The 16,705-nt window shown below is 51.2% G+C and overlaps 2 protein-coding genes and 1 long non-coding RNA gene across 8 annotated transcripts; 1 reads left to right on the top strand and 2 right to left on the bottom strand.

Annotated features, from left to right (window-relative positions):
- Window positions 1-1,806: 1,806 nt before the first annotated feature.
- Window positions 1,807-9,206, bottom strand: ACRBP (acrosin binding protein). Of its 2 annotated transcripts, XM_019464702.2 has the most exons (10): window positions 8,842-9,193; window positions 8,321-8,539; window positions 8,050-8,144; window positions 7,441-7,558; window positions 6,332-6,800; window positions 5,717-5,849; window positions 4,150-4,329; window positions 3,850-4,017; window positions 2,720-2,803; window positions 1,807-2,152 (listed from the first exon to the last, which is right to left on the bottom strand). In XM_019464702.2, the coding sequence occupies exons 1-10, from the start codon at window positions 8,882-8,884 to the stop codon at window positions 2,030-2,032; spliced, it is 1,632 nt and encodes a 543-aa protein (XP_019320247.1). In that variant the 5' UTR covers window positions 8,885-9,193; the 3' UTR covers window positions 1,807-2,029. The 2 variants fall into 2 exon arrangements, with proteins under 2 accessions (XP_019320247.1, XP_019320248.1); XM_019464703.2 differs by lacking the exon at window positions 8,321-8,539 and having other exon boundaries at window positions 8,842-9,206.
- A 646-nt stretch (window positions 9,207-9,852) lies between these two features.
- ING4 (inhibitor of growth family member 4) lies at window positions 9,853-16,705 on the bottom strand. 5 transcript variants are annotated; one of them, XM_019464704.2, is made up of 8 exons: window positions 16,595-16,704; window positions 13,793-13,864; window positions 11,900-12,066; window positions 11,607-11,721; window positions 11,335-11,443; window positions 10,943-11,090; window positions 10,614-10,675; window positions 9,853-10,502 (listed from the first exon to the last, which is right to left on the bottom strand). In XM_019464704.2, the coding sequence occupies exons 1-8, from the start codon at window positions 16,629-16,631 to the stop codon at window positions 10,463-10,465; spliced, it is 750 nt and encodes a 249-aa protein (XP_019320249.1). In that variant the 5' UTR covers window positions 16,632-16,704; the 3' UTR covers window positions 9,853-10,462. The 5 variants fall into 5 exon arrangements, with proteins under 5 accessions (XP_019320249.1, XP_019320250.1, XP_019320251.1 ...); XM_019464705.2 differs by having other exon boundaries at window positions 11,335-11,440; XM_019464706.2 differs by having other exon boundaries at window positions 11,616-11,721.
- Window positions 12,060-16,472, top strand: LOC109276123 (uncharacterized). The gene is made up of 2 exons (XR_008419435.1): window positions 12,060-12,727; window positions 16,088-16,472. It is a non-coding gene; the product is annotated as an uncharacterized LOC109276123 (long non-coding RNA).

Below are 16,705 nucleotides of genomic sequence, written 5' to 3'. Positions count from 1 at the left end.
GGTTTTCCAGGGCCCATGGCCCACCCTCATCTCCATCCCACCCACAAACCCCACTCTGAAGGAGGGATGCTCCCCATCGTGCCCCCTACGAGGTTCAACCCCCTCCCCCCCCACCCCGTGACACCCCCATACCTGTGTTCCCTGTGGCTTCCGCTGCCTGCTCTGAGCTGGGCTGGGCTGGTAGGACCTGCTCCTGAGGTGGGTGGGGACACACTCTCCTGGCAGATCTCAGCAGGTCCCAGCTCCTTGCACTCACCCAACCCCACACACGGGATTGGGAGAGAGAGGAAGCAGCGCCCTCAGTGGCCTTCGGAGGTGGCCAGAGAAGAAATCCCAGCAGAGAATGGTACTTAATCCAGCCCCAACCCTTGCCTATTAATGATTCCCCCCACCCATTGCTCACACACTCCCTAGCTTCCGGGAAGCTTAACTGGCACACCCACTCACTGATGCTAGATGACTAACCCACCAACCTCTCACTGTACTCACCAGTTCCCCCTGGGTGTCTCTTTCTCTTTTGGGTTCCAGCAGGCGGTTTCGCTCTATCCACTCATGGCCATTCCCCACCCTGCCCAGGGCCATTCCGCCCTGCTTCTGTCTGGCTCCCTCAGGCTGTGAGCTCTGAGGGCTGGGGGACAGTCCCTCGTCTCTGTGCCCTCTGGCTGAGCCCCTTGTCTTCTGTATCAACAAGGCTAGGCATGTTGTCCATGCTCAATACACAAAAACAAGTTAAAGTTTTTGAGTGGTAGGTGAAAAAGGATGTCGTAGTCAAATAAGTCTGAGACACACCAGACTGAACAGGTTTCTCTGTTACAGGGCTTCTCAGAGCCTTTAACATACCATTAAAAGATTGACCATGTGTTCATAATTGAAGCGGATGAAGGTGCATGGGGGGCATTATACTATATTTTTGTGCGTTTCAACTTTTCTGTTAATAAACAAGTTGGGGTTTTTTTTGTTTTTGTTTTTTAAATTTTTTTAAAAGTGTATTTATTTATTTTGAGAGAGAGACAGAGAGAGTGAGCAGGGGAGAGGCGGAGAGAGAGAGAGGGAGAGAAGAGAATCTCAAGCTGACTCTGAGCTGTTAGCATGGAGCCTGACGCGGGGCTCAAACTCACAAACCATGAGATCATGACCTGAGCTGAAACCAAGAGTTAGATGCTCAACCAAGTGAGCCACCCAGGTTCCCCAATTTTTTTTAATGTTCTTAATCACGGTGCTCCTGTAGAAGGAGAGACTATACAGGTTCTCAAACATACGTGTCCCTAGAACACATTTTGGGAGATCCCAAGTTATTAAAGGCCAATGCTGGAGTCACATTTCAATGTATATTGTCAAAATGTGACCACCTCAAACTTCAGACCGTCTGGCCCATCACTGGATGTGAAATCAAGCGTTTCCTGAGCTCCCCGCCCCAGCCGTTTTCTCTCTCTTGATAAAATGTAAGTTCTGCCCTACTTCCCTGGGGTTGTCCCCCCACCCCCACCCCCGGGACATTATCTCAGTCAGGCTCTGGCCTTTATCCTCCAGAGGGACAAGCCCATAGTCATCTGTGGTCATGGACTTCAGAAATGAAGACACATGCCCGCATGGCCCACACAACCCCTCAGACCCCAGTCATGGCCTTCTTCAATCCAACTTCCTGACTTCTTAGGTCTTCTCCGGGAATATGGCTACTTCTTTGAGTACCATTCATGAGGTTCTTTCACCTTCAGATAGATCCATAAATCCCAGGGTTTGGAATGTTGATTCCCAGGGGGCAGGAAGGCAGTGCTGAGGATGCAATCGTAACCAAAGTAGGCCACACAGGTTGAAAATAAACACTTTATGTAAAGACATCCTTTAAGGTGGGTGGAGTTTCCATCATGGACCCTTCTGGGATTGCTGCCCCAACCCAAGGAAAACGTGAGTAGGGGCCAGGTAAGAGACCCATAAGGGGCAGCCAGGAAGCAAACTGACAAGATGGGGTCTAAAAGCAATGGAGAATGTGGAAGGGTCGGGCTGCGGTGGAGACAGGATGGATCCCAGCTCATCCTGCTTGGCCGAGAGTCAAGGTGCTAAATTCCTGGCTCCATCGAAGCACAAGGTCCTCGCTTTTGGCCTGGCTCAAAGCACTGTAAGTCTCATTCTGCAGACATCTCATACGGGACACCTACACAGGGATTGGGTACACACAGTCTGTGTCACAGAGCCTGGAGGCAGAGGCGTAGGGGTGGGGAGGTGTCAGACATCCCCACAAGAACCAGAGACGAGCAGGCATGGGTGCAGGGCAGTAGAAGGAAGGAGGAAACAGATGTGGGTTTTTAAGGCTGGCAAGAGACACCAAGGAGACCAACCCCCTCCTTTGAGAAGCCAGGAGTCTCAAGATGGAGGAGGAAGTGACTTATTCCAGACTACTTGGTGAGTAAGAGCGGGAGGCAAGAGCAAGACCTCAACAGCCAATGCCCAACCCGGCTAGGGATTCTTGCTGCCATGCCCTCTGGGCCCTCACCCCTGCATCCCTTCTGGACCCCCTGGCCTGGGAGGGCCTCACTCGCTCTAAGACAGGAGGAGTGGGAGAGAGTGCTCTGGTGGAGGCCTCTGCCCAGAGATGCAAACAGGGAACTCTTCTGATCCCTGCCGCTTGGAGCAGGGTGTGGGGGTGCTGGGAACAGACCGATCTGTGGTGACAGATCGAGGAGCCAATGGGAGAAGGGGGTGGGCGGGGTGAGGGGCTCACCTTACGATCCCGGCTTCTCATCAGGCACTGTTGGCTCTTGAAGGCACAGTAGTTTGGATACTGAACATAGTCTGTGTCACAAATCTAAGCCAGGAGCCAGGAATGGGGAGGCGGGGAGACATGAGAAACCTTATAGGACACCAGCCCTTCAGTGAATGCCCAAAATGGCAGAACCAGGGCCAGGGGTATAGCCCTCCAGAACCGACCTTCCACAATGGGGGTGCCCCCTCCCTGAGGAATAGGCCTCTGTCCCCTTGGCTTTTCCTGCCCCACCCTCAGTCACAGTTTGGTGCTGAAAAGCCAGGAGCCGGAGAATAAGTGGCCGCCCTGCTGGTCAGCTTGCTGGGAAAGCAGCTGAGGAAGGGGGAAGGGGGTCCGATTCGTGGTCCAGTCTCAGGGAGCCTTCTAGTGATGGCTAAGTGAGGGAGAGGGTAGAAGAATCATGTGTGACTTTGGGTGAATCACCCTCCTCTGTGGATCTCACCTCCCCATCTCTACATAAATCCAGGGGAGGAACAGGGACAGTCTCGGAGAACCTTTTCAGATCTAGGGGCCCAGGGAGAAGAGCTGAGCAGGGGTCTGTCGGCTCAGCTATCAGCCCTTTCTTAAGGTGTTCTGGCTATCGCCTTGCCTGGATTTTCCCTGCTAAGCCACAGAAGGGAGGGACTTGGCCGTCAGTTACAGGGGGAGCTCCACAGGGGAGGTAACTTTGGGGAGAGGGGGAGCAAAGTTGATGCCACTGAAGCAGGGAAACACTGGGTCACAGGTCAGTGACACCTCGGGCATCACCTAGTCATTTGTTGTAGAGGTGAGTAGAACATTGGGCCAGCGTGGGAAGCGCCTTGACCAAAGCCCCTTAACTGGCAGAGCTGGGAGCAGAACCCCTGTGTCCCGCTTTCCTGTGCTCTCCCACCCTTCCGCCCCTCTGATTCCTGCTCCTTTGACAAGCACAATCCTGCTCTCTTTTTTGGAGGTGGGGGAGGTGGAAGGGCGTCTATTGGAAAGAGGCAGGCAGGGAGGACTGGTTCCCAGAAGCCCGAGGCCTAGCCCCCCTTGCACATCCTAGGGCTACTTAGAGCAAGGAAATGGGATCAGTGGGATGGAGTTGAACTTTGGGGAAAGGCTCTGACCTTGGTGGGGAAATCCCCATCCTGGAAGCTAAGGAACTCAGTCTGGAGCCAGCCGGAGACTCGAATATCCTCACAGCCCTTTGTGGCTAGCCGGGCACACCAGAAGTCCATGCGGAGCCCACCATACATATCCAGCCCGTAAAAGCGGCCTGATGTTAGGGTCCCTACCTGTGGCACAGGGGACAGAGGAGACGTGCACGCCCCTGCCCCCCTCCCCCCAGCCAGCAGGCCTCCCTTTCCACTGCCCAGTCCTGCCTGGAGCCTGAGGCCTCCCCCACTGCAGGTCGCCCAGCAAGGTACCTGGGTACCGATGGACATGCTCTGGGCTATGAGCAAGGGGCTGATGAAGGGTGTTTTGTGGGAGTTGTCACACAGCTGCCGCTGCAGGACGGCCTCCGAGTGGCACTGTTCCAGCTTCAGGGAGCAGAAGTCACAGAGGGCACAGGTGGCTGAGTGCCGCCGCCCAAGGCTGTCACAGACCTGGGGCAGGAGTGTGGTTGACAGACTGAGGCCGAGACCCTTTCAGCTCTGCAGCGCTGTCCCCACAGAACCTCTTAGCGTTCAAGCTTTTGCAAAGGCTTCTCTAGCTTTTCTCCCTGACCCCTCCCCCAGGGCTCCTCCAGGATCTCTCCTCAGCTCTCTATCTCTTCACCCTCTTCCCGGATGAGGTGTCTACGCCCAGGTAAGCTTCATCTTTCTGCAGGCAACACCCAACTCTTCATCATCAGTTCGGATCTCCCTCCTGAGCTCCGAATCCTCATTGCCACGTGCCTGACAGATGTCGATCACCGGATGACCTACAATCACTCCTAACTTAGACTCTCTGAAAAAGACTCCTGACCTTCCCTGTCTCTCCCTCTCTCTGCTAATGATAATGCTATCATTTACAGAGTTGACCCAGTGCTAGGCACCATGGCCATAAATGCTGTCACCTCACCTCCTTTAGCTTTCATCAGAGCCCTGTTCTATAGTTGGGTTTTTTTTTTTTAATGCTTATTTATTTTTGAGAGAGAGAGAGCGAGCACGAGCAGGGTAATGGCAGAGAGAGGAGACACAGAGTCCGAAGCAGGCTCCAGGCTCCGAGCCGTGAGCACAGAGCCCGATGCGGGGCTCGAACCCACGAACCATGAGACCATGACCCGAGCACATGCTTCAGATTGCCCTTTGAGATTTTTCGCCTTATGACCCTTACTCTCTCTCTCACTCTATTTTCTGCCATTCTGCTCCAGGTAAAATGTTTCTTGCTGTTCCCTTAACCAGACCCTGATATCCAGGGACCTCTCCATGACTCCCGAACTTCCTACACTCAAAAAACACCGAGACTGGGATCTTTCTACACATCCTTGGAACGGGTCCTATCGCTCCTCTGGAAAGGGGAGCTACATCTAAGGCAAGGCCAAGTATTGAAGATGGTGAACTAGATCCGGAGATGACTCAAGCCTAACAACAACTCAGCTGAAGCATGAACTCCAGACTGGAACAGATTCCAGACTAGGTCTTGAGTCTTCTTCCGTTTTTTTGTTTTTTGTTTTGTTTTGTTTTGTTTTGTTTTTTAAGTAGGCCAGCATGGAGCCCAATGCGAGGCTTGAACTGATGACCCTGAGATCAAGATCTGAGCTGAGATCTGAGCTGAGATCAAGAGTCAGACACTTAACCAAGTGAGCCACCCAGGCACCCTACTGAGCTTTCTTCCTTTAAGGTGAACTGGAGATATCCTTCCAAGGAAGGGATTCTCACTCGGAGAGAATGAAATGATGCCCGGGCTTTCTGTATCCCCGCCTTCCCCCTACTCTCAAGGCTCAGTCCGGTGCCAGGCCCAGAGGATGGTCAATGAGCATGTATCCATTAAACGGCATTGCAGGCATACCGGCTTCCCGAAACCAAGGATCTCCTCCTCTATGTACTGCCAGGCCTTGGCTGTGGGGGTTATGGTACAGGTGTTCTCCACAATCGAATAGCACAGCACCAACAAGGCCTCTACATGAGGCATCTGCAGGAGGCTGCAAGAAGACAGCACTGGCTGGTGGGGATGGGACAGAGGACCGGAGCAGAAAGCCACATCCACTCTTTTCCCCTCCCCTTTGGTGTCCGCTCTTAGTCACACACATTCAGCATGCCGACGGAGCTTTAGAGGCCTCTGGCCCAACTGCCTCCTTTTAGAAATGAGGAACTGAGGTCCAGAAAGGGGAAGTAATCTTCCTCAAAGTTGCAGTGTTCATCAGAGGCAGAGACAAGACCAGACCCCAAGCCTAGTAGCTTCGGGAACAGGAGCTACATCATGTAGAGAATGGGCATCTTAGGGTAGCGCTCAAGCCAATGACTGGTGACAGAACAGGTGGGGCAGACAGTTGCTAGGTGGCCCAGAAGCTGAACCAGGCCTTAGTGGGTCTTGGAAGCCAAAGGCAGGGACAGGGAGCTTCTCCTTCCCAAAAAAGGCAGCAGGGAAGGTAGGGCTGGTGGGGGGAGTCAGAACCATCTGTACCTGTCACGGGTTGGCTTTCTCCAGATGGGTTCTTCATCATACAGATCATTCATTTCATCCATTTCCTGAGCCGACCGAATGAGCTCCTGGATGTTCTCCATCATCATAGGCGTGGACTCCACCTCCCGCACCCGGGGAGTGAAGGAGAAAGGGTTGGAAGACATAAACTCAGACTGGAACTTGACCTCTGGGTCTGACTGCAGCCCAGCCATGGCCTCCAGCCCCTCCTCTGTCCCCTGTCCTTCCTCCTGCTTTCCCTCCTCCTCCAGCTCCTCCTCTTGTTCCTCCTGCTCCTGCCCTTCCTCCTGCTTATGTTCTTGCCCTTGCTCGTGCTTGTGCTCCTGCCCTTGCTCGTGCTTGCGCTCGGACCCCTGCTCCTGACCCCCCAGGGACAGGGAGGATTGTAGCAGCTCCTCCACATTGTTGTTGAGCCTCTCGGGCCAGGGCTGGAAGGCCTGTCGTTCTGTGGCTGCAGCAGGGGTTGGGAGACCGAGAAAGAGAACGGAAAGGAACAGTCAGGTTTCTGGCCCCCGAGTGTCTTTGTTTACAGGGGGACGCACACAGACACAACAGCACAGGACAGCAGCCCAAATGACACTTACTTGCACCGTGCAGCGCACAAAACGTGGGGGGTACAAATACCACAGCAAAAGAATAATTACCATGGCGATTGTGGCGTCTCCTTTCCACCTCCCTTACAAGTGCTCCTCTTCCCTAACTCCCATCTCAAATCCCACCTCGCGTCCCTCTCACTGAGGCAACACCAAAGATTCTGAAAAGCGAGCAGCTAATCCTTTTGAGAGTGAAACTGTGAGCTTATGAAAGTCCCAGAGGACTTCCAGATGCAGGAATGTTTGGGGGAGCTAGGAAAAGTGAATTTTTCCTAGAGTTGTAAGCAATGTCAGATGATACTCTGGGAGGGGAAAGCCCTAACTTGTATTCATAAAGGGCAGGTTCCTTGCTTACATAAATAGCTGCCTGTGGCCAACCCCCTACCCTGCTCAATGTTCTTCCCCATTTCCTACCATGGATGCCTTAACTCAACTCTGGGGGTCTGGGATTTGTGGAAGGGCTTGCTGGTAGCCTCCCAGAGGCTGGGAGGGTCTCACCTGTGACGTGAGAAGAGAGGGGGGAGGTCATCGTGGTGGGTGGGATGTCAGAGGAAGCGTCAATCTCCTTGAGAGTGTTGGGTGAGAGGATTGAGACTGGCTGGGAGCACCGGACTCTCTGCAAGAAGAGAAGGACAGTGGGCATGCCTTTCCCAAAGGGCAGACTTCTACTCCCGCATACGCCTCAGTCCTCTTCTGGCATGTGTCCTCTCTCTCGGTTGCTGGGCAGGGATGAAGGGATATGGTCCCTGGTGGAACCCTCTAGACCTGAGAAAGGGTTCCCCTGTGAGATAAGACTCTGTGTCTAGGCCACACCTCTGCCTTCACTCTGGTGTTTGACTTGAGTGAAGTCACTCAAGTGTTGGAAGAAATGGGAGGGCTTGTCTCTTGGCCTCATCCCTACTTTTCTCGCAGTAAAAAGATTGTTCCCCAGATCTGAAAGCCCAAGGCGAGACCGTATTCATGTGTAGCCTGAGCACATGACTGGCAAAGAGGCAGGGAGGGAGGATCTAAGGATGGCCTCTGGTGGAACCCTTCCTCAACTCCTCACCCCCTCCACCTCTCCGGAGATCTTAGGACACCAGATCCAACCTTCTTCTGGAGCCTCACCTTGGCGTAGTAGACGTGGTTGGAGCAACGATACTGAGTAAATTGGCAGAAGGACTCAAACCAGGAGGCATAAGGGAGGTCGGAGCAGACAGCGCCTGAGAATGGCAGGGGGTACAGAAAGTGAATACACTAGGGGGATCTCCCTCCTGGAGGGGGCTGTGGGTTCCTATGGTCGGCAGAGTGGAGAATATGGCCTCAGGGTAAGGTGCAGCCCATACCCTTCCCTGGTCTCAAGTGAGCACGGGGCTGCCCCCACTACTCTGGTCCTCACCGTCGGGCACCAAGCCGTGATTTTCGTATTGGTCCAGCTGGACGAGCGTGGGGTTCCGGCAGCCGTGCGTTGCACGGAGCCGGCAGGTAGTCTCTGCCTTCCAGGTTGGGGTCAGCAGTGCAAAGAAGCGTTCATATTCGGTGGCAGAGAGGGGGCTGCCTGGAGTGGAGGCCGAAATTGAATCCTGGGCTGGGGCAGATGTCGGAAGCCGGAGCAGCACTGCGGGGCAGGGAAACAGACGGATGGATGGACCGAACTCCAAAACCGGCTCCGGTCCCTGGACAGACCGAATGGCAGGTGGGGCCCCGTGGAAATTGGAAACTGGGGGATGTCTGGCCGGCGATCAGGGTGAGGAGATTCCAGGGGCAGAGGCTAAGGTGTGACCCCAGAAGTAGCTAGGGAGCAAAGCCAACGCGACCACTCTGAGAAAGCGTTTCAAAACCCTGCAGCAAGGGCTCTTGGGGGTCCGAGGACGGAGCCCCGGGTGAAAGAGACTGCTCCAGTGGGCGGGAACCTCTCACCCTTCAGGAGTGAGAGAAGGAAGCCAGCGAGTAGTTTCCTCATGGCCCCAGTCGATCCGCCCGCGTTTCCCGGACCAAAGCGGCCTCTAACGGGCCAAGCCAGAGACAGTCGGCGGGCGCGGGCGCGGGCTCGCCTGCGGGGAGTGGAAGGTGCGGCCCAGACGTCACAAAGGGCTGGGGGCGGGGCCTCGGAAACTGACGCGCGCTCCGGGGTTCACCGCGCCAGCAGGGGTGGATGGGTCCTCACGTGTCATATTCCAACTCGAGAGGATAAGGATGGCAAAAGCTGTCATTGACTCGGTACCTTCGATGGAGTGGGACATGTGTTGTTCTTTGCACGTTGTTCCCTTATTCCCAAGGTAATCCCATAAAGCGGATACTATTATCCCTAGATCACAGGTGACAAAACCGGGGTTTGGAGAGGCCTAGATGTGAATGTAGGCAGGGTTCTGGGGCAGGCAGGGACGGAATGTACAAAACAAGGTCCGGGTCTACCTGCGTGGGAACTAAAGAGGGGCCCTTAAGGTAAGAAATGAGCCAAAAGGGGAAGCAAGCAGGGTCCAGGTGAGGAGGTGCTCAGGCGTCAGGCTGGTTCAGTCTAAGGAAGTGGTTTCCCAGTGGGAAGTGAGCAAGACAATCCATCCTCATACGGGAAAAGTGTTTTTCTGTTTCGTGTTTAAAACAAGAAACCAAGCTAATAGTGTAATGGTACATGCACAAAACACAAATACACGTTTATTGGAAATCAAGTGAAAGATGGTTTACGGAGAAAAGATGCATAATTGTAAAAAGTTTTGGAAAGCCCTGGAGGCACACCCCCCAGCCAGCTTTGTCCTCCCCATGGTGAGGAGTTGTGGACTCTGGAGCAGGGGTACCACTTCTGGTTCTATGTCTCGTTCTACTTCTGGCATTGTCATCCTCCCCCCTCTAGTCCAACCCGGAGGATGCAAAAAAAAAAAAGTTTAATTAGCACATGTACTAAAATAGTGTCTACAGTAAACACAGCAGACCAACACGCAGAGCTTTTATTCACCTACTCAAATTCCTTTACATGTGAGCGATCTGCATTCCACCTTGCCCCCTCTCCCATTCACAAGGCCAGGATGAATCCTGTTGGCACAGAGGAAGGGGTGCCCCTTCAACTAAGGCCACTGCCCAGATGCTCTGGGGGCGCCCCTACCATGGAAAAAGCAGGAGGAGAACAAAGAAAGCTTATCACACCACAGCCCCCCACAGGGGGAGGGAATTAGGAGGGCTGGGGAATGCCCCCATGCTACTGCCCCAAGTCCTTAAATACAAAGCAAGGGGAGTAAAGAGGACCATTCCTCGGAAATACAGCACCAACCTCGGCATGGAGGCGAAAGGACAGTGGGCATAACCACTTCCCTCTGAGGGGGGCAGGCTGAATGAGAGCACAAACAGTTAGCGGCTGCAGCACCCCTCCCTACCAGGGTTTGGATGCAGCCTCAGCACCAGGAGTGGGGAGAGGGAAGGAGAAGGGGTGACAACACTGCGCCATCCGCTCTCCCTGAGCCCCCGGGCCCCAACACAGGCTTTCCTCTCCCCACTAGCCCGGAGCTGGGGACGTGGAAGAAACTGTGTGGGAATCCAAGGCCCTTATCTATTTCTTCTTCCGTTCCTGGGAGCAGCGTGGGCAGAACCTAGAAAGCAACGTGATAGAGAGGCGGGCAGAGAAAGTGAGTGAAAGGGAGAGTGCCCTCCTCCACGCAGCTCCTGGGCAGCCCAGCGCCTACCGCAACTCTCTCACTCACCATTTCCCCCGAGGCTTGGTCGTCAGCCCCACACAGGCAAAGTGGAACCACTCGATGGAACACTGAAAAGGAGGAAGACGGAAGAAGCAGAAGTCAGGGGCCAGGGAAGGGCAGAGGAAAGAAAAGAAGTTCCCTCCACAGATTCCTGAGAACAGTGTTCCCGTATTCCGTATTCTCTTTGGAGAATACCTCTTTGGAGGTCCCAAGGCCAACCAACTCCGCCTTCGTCTTATCCTGGAGTCCCACTATTCAACCATGTCTTCCCCTCTTGTACCCACTCCCTCATGACCCCCAGAACCCCATCTGGAGGCAAAACGGTTGGTTCTCACATCAGGGTTGTCACAGCCAATCATCTCTCCATAGGAGACCTGGTGACAAAGGCAATAGGTGGGTTCGTTGGGATCCACAGGCATATCCAACACATCAGAGGGGTGGACACTGCCAAAGGTCACTGAGGGCATCCCATACTCAGGACTTCTGCATGCCAAGAGGAAGAGAACGTGTCATCCGCAGGCAGGGAAACTACACAGGTGGTAGAAAGACATCCTGGTGGGGCAAGGGATTTGTGGCTTCTCTTCTCCATCCAGCAGACACCACAGGGATAAGGAGAAGTTACTGGCACAGAAGACGGAGAAAGTGGCAAGGGGCAGCGTGAGGCACGAGCGTGGGGCGGGAGAAAAAAAAATACGTCATTTGGTGAAGCGCTCCCTTATATACTCACGTGCGCACAAGTTTTAACTTCTTTTGGGCAGCCTTGGGAGCCTCCTCATCTGAGTTTTTCCCTTTGGAACGAGCACGGGCAGCTTTCTTCTCCTTTTGAGTCCGGCCTTCTAGGAAAGAGGGGGGAAGCCAGAAGGCAGGGAGACAGAAAGATGGGTTAACTCTTCCTTCTTCCACCTCCTTCCACGCGGCTGCCCCTCCCTAGGAGCTGAAGAGCTGCTTCTTCTCCCTCTGAATCCTCGCCCACCTCTCAAGCCCCGCCCCCCTCCTCACTCTTTTTGCCTTTGCTAGAAGAGCTGTCATAGTCACTTGACTCAATCTGCTTCTCCTTCAAATCAGCCTCAAAACGGGCCAGGTCTGTGTCCAGTCGCCGAATGTGTTTGTCCACCTAGGTAGAAGGAAGGAAAAGAGAGAGGTACAAGGGTAGTTCCAGTAAAAGACAAAAAAGCTAAGGCGGATTCTATGTATCTCCCAGACCCAAACAGATCCCAATACAGCTGAAGGAGGGGTCTAGGACCCCAAGGATTAGATGGGAGGTAAGTGGGGAGCCGTGAACAGGGCCATACCATCTCATAGGTCTGCATGGCAAGCTGCACCTTGTCGTCACCAAATTCCTTGCACTTGCCATAGGCTTCCTGGATCTGTTTGAGAAGGGCCAATTTTTCCTCGGAGCTCAGGCTGCGGGCGCTACTCATATACTCAGTGGCCAACTTGTCAATTTCAGCCTTCAGGTCTACAACAGAGACAGAGGCCTGGTCACTATGGCCCCTGACTGGCTAGGTGAAACACACTTCTTCCTCTTGTTTCTTGGACCTTTTCCACTGATCATCATAACCTTCGAACTAAAATGCCCTGAAAGTTCATAGGTACTGTGCCATTTACTCAAGTAATGCAACATATTGACAGTATTTGTCTTAGAGGTGCCTTCAGGTGCTGAAAACATGGCTAGCACCATTGGAACTTAAAATTATTGAAACATAAGGAGGGAGGGAGCCTTTGCACACCACATTAACACCAAAGTATATTTTTGTTGATGTCTGAAGATGCTTCTTTGCAGGGCTGGCTGCTTCTCGAACCATGAATTTTGTCTCACAGCCTCCCGATTCCTTGTCTCAAAAACATTCCGCAACAGCTCTGAGTGCTACGAACCCGGCTGGGTCATCTGCTGCTGCCGGCTTCCAGGTCTGTACATCTGTGACTCATCATTTAAAACTAGGCCCTAGTTCATTTATGTAACAGTTCTTCTACCCTATTTTGCTCAGCAACCTGTTCGTATTTCCCATCACTTTTTTTTCTGTTTGTTCATCTTAGACATTGTTCCGAACATTTTCATACTGGAAGGCTGGTGATGTCCCAAGACAGCGAGAGTGTAGTTTTCTACTGCCTGATATTTGGTAAGGCTCATAAAGCATGTCGATGAAAAGAGACAAAAGAATGACTGTAGCATGGTGCAGCGACAGACAGCTGGCAGGATCTGTGTACATACTATGTTTGTGCCCCATTTCATCTGAGGCCTTTGGAGGAAGCTGAAAATGCACATAGTTTGATAATCTCCAACTGTCTTTCTGTGTATAAACTCAAGAGCTGGAACTGAGTTACAAAGGATGCGAAGCTGGTTCCCAGCATTTGGCAGCCAGTTCTCAGGGGTCTGCATCCAGGATTTTAGATGATGTTCACCTTTTCGTGAGTAAACTTACCCAGGGTAGCTGAAATCACAGCTCTGGGTATTCTAACACCAGCTTGTCACATCTTTGAGCATGGCTACTTAAGGGTGGAAGATAAGACCTATATATCCTTCAGCAGGTACGGGGGTTGGCTCCAACGGACGACATCTTTGACCTTGAAGAGACCAATCTGACCACTGTAGAGTAGCCTCAGGCTCCAAGTGAATGCCTCAATGCAGCCAAACTCGCTCAACATCCAAAAGAAGCCACAGATGGTATCTACTGCTTCTGTAAGGTTGAAGAATACAGTGTAGAGATCCTGATGTTAATTGCTGCTTTTCCTTCTTCTTTTTTTTTCTTTCTCTCTTTCCTTCTGTTTAAGGACTTCTCTACCAACATGACTTGCGGTCTACAGCCACAATGAATTTTTTGATAGTAACGTTATCAATCCAGTGGAGCAGAAACATCCTAGTCTTCCGACAATCTTCCTATAGACATATTGAACATAGAGAACAGAAATGATTCTAGGGTTGCCTTATCTCTGAATTCTTCTTGCAGATATAAAGAACATAACATCTTTGAATTCTTGAGGCATTGTCGCAATACTCTATTTACTATGAGAAGCGGATATAGAAATGCAGTTCATCACTGCTCTCCTTTTAAGAATTCCAAGAGAGTAAAAAAGAGAGAAGCCACAGTTCTCCAGATCAGACCAGATGACATGGTAACACCAAAGAGAAAAAGAAATGATCATCCACACTCCTTATACACACAAACCCCTTACTCTGTACGTACCCTCTGTTCTTTGGTCCAGGTCCCTCATGAGCTGAAAGTTTCTCTGCAGTTCAAATGGGAGGTTTTCGATACCTAGGGAGAAGAAAAGACACTGAGAATCACTGGACTCCATAGGCCTAACAGTTGTTTTTAAAGTGCAGGTCCAAAACGGGACTCAGTTTTCCCTCCTTGGAACCATTGGATTTATCTGGAACAGCACTCATCATTCCTTTCTCAGAGGAGGCTGTGTCTGTGTCTCTCCACAACTAACTTTGCCATTTCTGCACAGCTTTCCCACCATTTGTCCCCTCAAGGACCTTACTCTACAAATCAGCCCCTCCCTTTCCTTGACTTTCAAACTTTGCCTCCAAGCTCCTTGCCGTTAACCCAAATACCCTCCTGGTATCCTCCAGCACTCCTCACACACACACACTTCCACTCTGGTCTTCAGATCGTAGTCAGAATGTGCTTTAAAAAAAAAAAAAAATGTAAACCTCGTCAAGTCATGCTCCTGCTTTAAAATCACCTGGTGACTTCCTATCACACAATTCCTATTCCCATTTTGCACTTTCTGGCCCATGCTCATCTTACGCCAGCCTTCATTCACGTCAGTCCCCCTTTGTGCTCTGTCTGATCTGACCAGACTGGTCTTCTCCGAGTGCCCCCAACTTGCCAGGGCTTGTCCTGCTACCTGGCTTTTTGTCTCCTGCTTTCTCTGCCTGGAATGCGCTGCTTGGGGTTCTTCATCCCACCTCCACCATATCTGTTGGCCTACTAAACTCTTCGTTCTTCAAAGCTCAGCCTAACCTGGACTTCTCCAGACTCCAGGTGTCCTGGATTATGCTCTCAAGTTATTCTATCTCTACCGTTGTTCGCATTTATCCAACTGCAATTAATAATTAATTGTGCAACCAGTTATTTGGTATCTATCTCCCTAGCCTTCCTTCTGGAAGTGTCTGTCTTCTCTCTTATTTTGCTATGGCTTGCAGACAGAGGGTCTTAAATAAATACCTGAACAAGTGCATCTATACTTGTCTCCCCACGAAAGAAAAATCTCTTCTCGTGACTCCATTTCAAACTTCTAAAATGCCTTCACTGCTTTAACCTATAATCTCAGGTCTGCTGCCACTAGTTTACGGAGATTACTTTGAGTTACCAATGACTTACCAAATCAAACGATCTGTTATTAGTCCTATCTTAAAAAAAATATGTCTGCAGCAGATGGCCCCATCTTCTTGCCTTCAGCAAATTTTTCTCCTCTTAGGATTCCAAGTCTCATCACATACTTTCTGATAATTCCAATAGTGATGGTTTCTTTACCTGTCCCTTAAATGTTAATGCTTTCTTGAGGTTATACTTTAATCCTCTCATTTTCTCACTTTACTTGTATTCCCTGAATGAACTTGATCTCATCCACTCCTACAGTCCATACCTAAACTTAAGTCTAAACTGAATTAAGTATATTGCTATACTCCTGAAGTTGAATTAAGTATATTGCTGATGGCATCCTGTCTACCTCATTTCCCAAGCATGAGATCAAGGAATCACCTTAGATTCTTCCTTCTCTCTCAACTACTCATTCAATCAGTGCTGTCCTTTTTGCTCCTAAATATTCCTGTCACTCTCTCAGACCTGACCTTCTCATACATCAGTTATCTTCCTTTATTAAAATCACTCTACTTAAGAAAATCTGTTGGTTCTTCACTATTGAAAATGCAAACCTCTTAGCTTGGCTTAAAAGACCTTGCGCAATCCAGCCCCAGCCTCTTTTTCTAGCCACTTCCCAATCTTCCACCTTAGAGTCCTATGTATCAAACACTCTGACTTCACTTTTCCCTGACCTGCCATAAACCCATCATACCTTTGCTGATGCTTTTCCCAACCAGCAATTTCCTTTCTCTCTCCACACTGGCAAATAAACACTCAGTCTTCAAAACTCTATTCAAATATCACATCCTCTGGTAAAGCTGTACCTACACCCCTAGGTAATTAGCCCTTCTTTCTCCAGTGCTACCAAGTCCTTTTAATGTATTTCTATGATTCCACTCATCACATTGTTTTGTAATCATTTATTATCAGAATCTGTTATGAGCACTTGAGGGCAGGGTCTTTGTCTTACTCATTTTGCTATATCCACAGTAGCTGCCATTAAGTCTGACCCAGAGCAGGGCCTCAATAAATGAATGAATGAATGAATGAATGAATGAACGAACGACTCCCAACACTAAGACAAATGTAAGCCCATAGGGGTGACAGGCTTTGTGAAGGGGTGGATTACACAAATGGCAAACATAACACTAGATTTCTATTTGAAAGGAATTGGATCCAAGAAGAGAAGCGTTCCAGTTGATCATCTGACAGCCACTCATAGCCCCCTAGCCCAGGAGAGACCGCTTCTGAGAAAGAACTGAGCGGAGTGGCTGCGAGCAGGTCTTTGTCGCCGCTCCAAATGGCAGTGGGTGATACACTAACACAATCGATTCGGAACGATTCGGGGTGAAAAAAAAAAAATATCCTGAAGCTGGAGGCCCTGGAGATGGGGTCGGCAAATATCTTTCCAGCTCTGCCCATTAGTCCTTCAAGAGCCATCCCCTCAGTCCTACCGCGCAGCCCCTCCCTCGTCTACACCCAAAAGCCAGGCCTCGACCCTGCTGCCCCGCCCCCTCTTTCTTCACACCGTCCAATACATTCTCTCACCGAACCCCTTCACAGTTGTGACTTTCTGACCACCGGGACTTCGGGGCCGTACGGCTCCTCAGTCCCGATTCCCGCCTCCCACCGCCACTCTATGACCCCTGACCCCCTCCTCCAGCCTGCTCTTACTGTCCAGATAATGTTCCAAATACATCCCCGCAGCCATCTTGAAGCAAAACAAAGCAACTTCCGATCCGCCCCGGAAGTGACTGAATCGCAACAGGCGCTGAAGCTATTATC

This window comes from Panthera pardus, unplaced genomic scaffold, assembly GCF_024362965.1.
Source record: "Panthera pardus isolate Hobbes unplaced genomic scaffold, ASM2436296v1 HiC_scaffold_6, whole genome shotgun sequence".
Taxonomy (NCBI): domain Eukaryota; kingdom Metazoa; phylum Chordata; class Mammalia; order Carnivora; family Felidae; genus Panthera; species Panthera pardus.
This window is presented reverse-complemented; position numbering and strand designations above follow the sequence as displayed.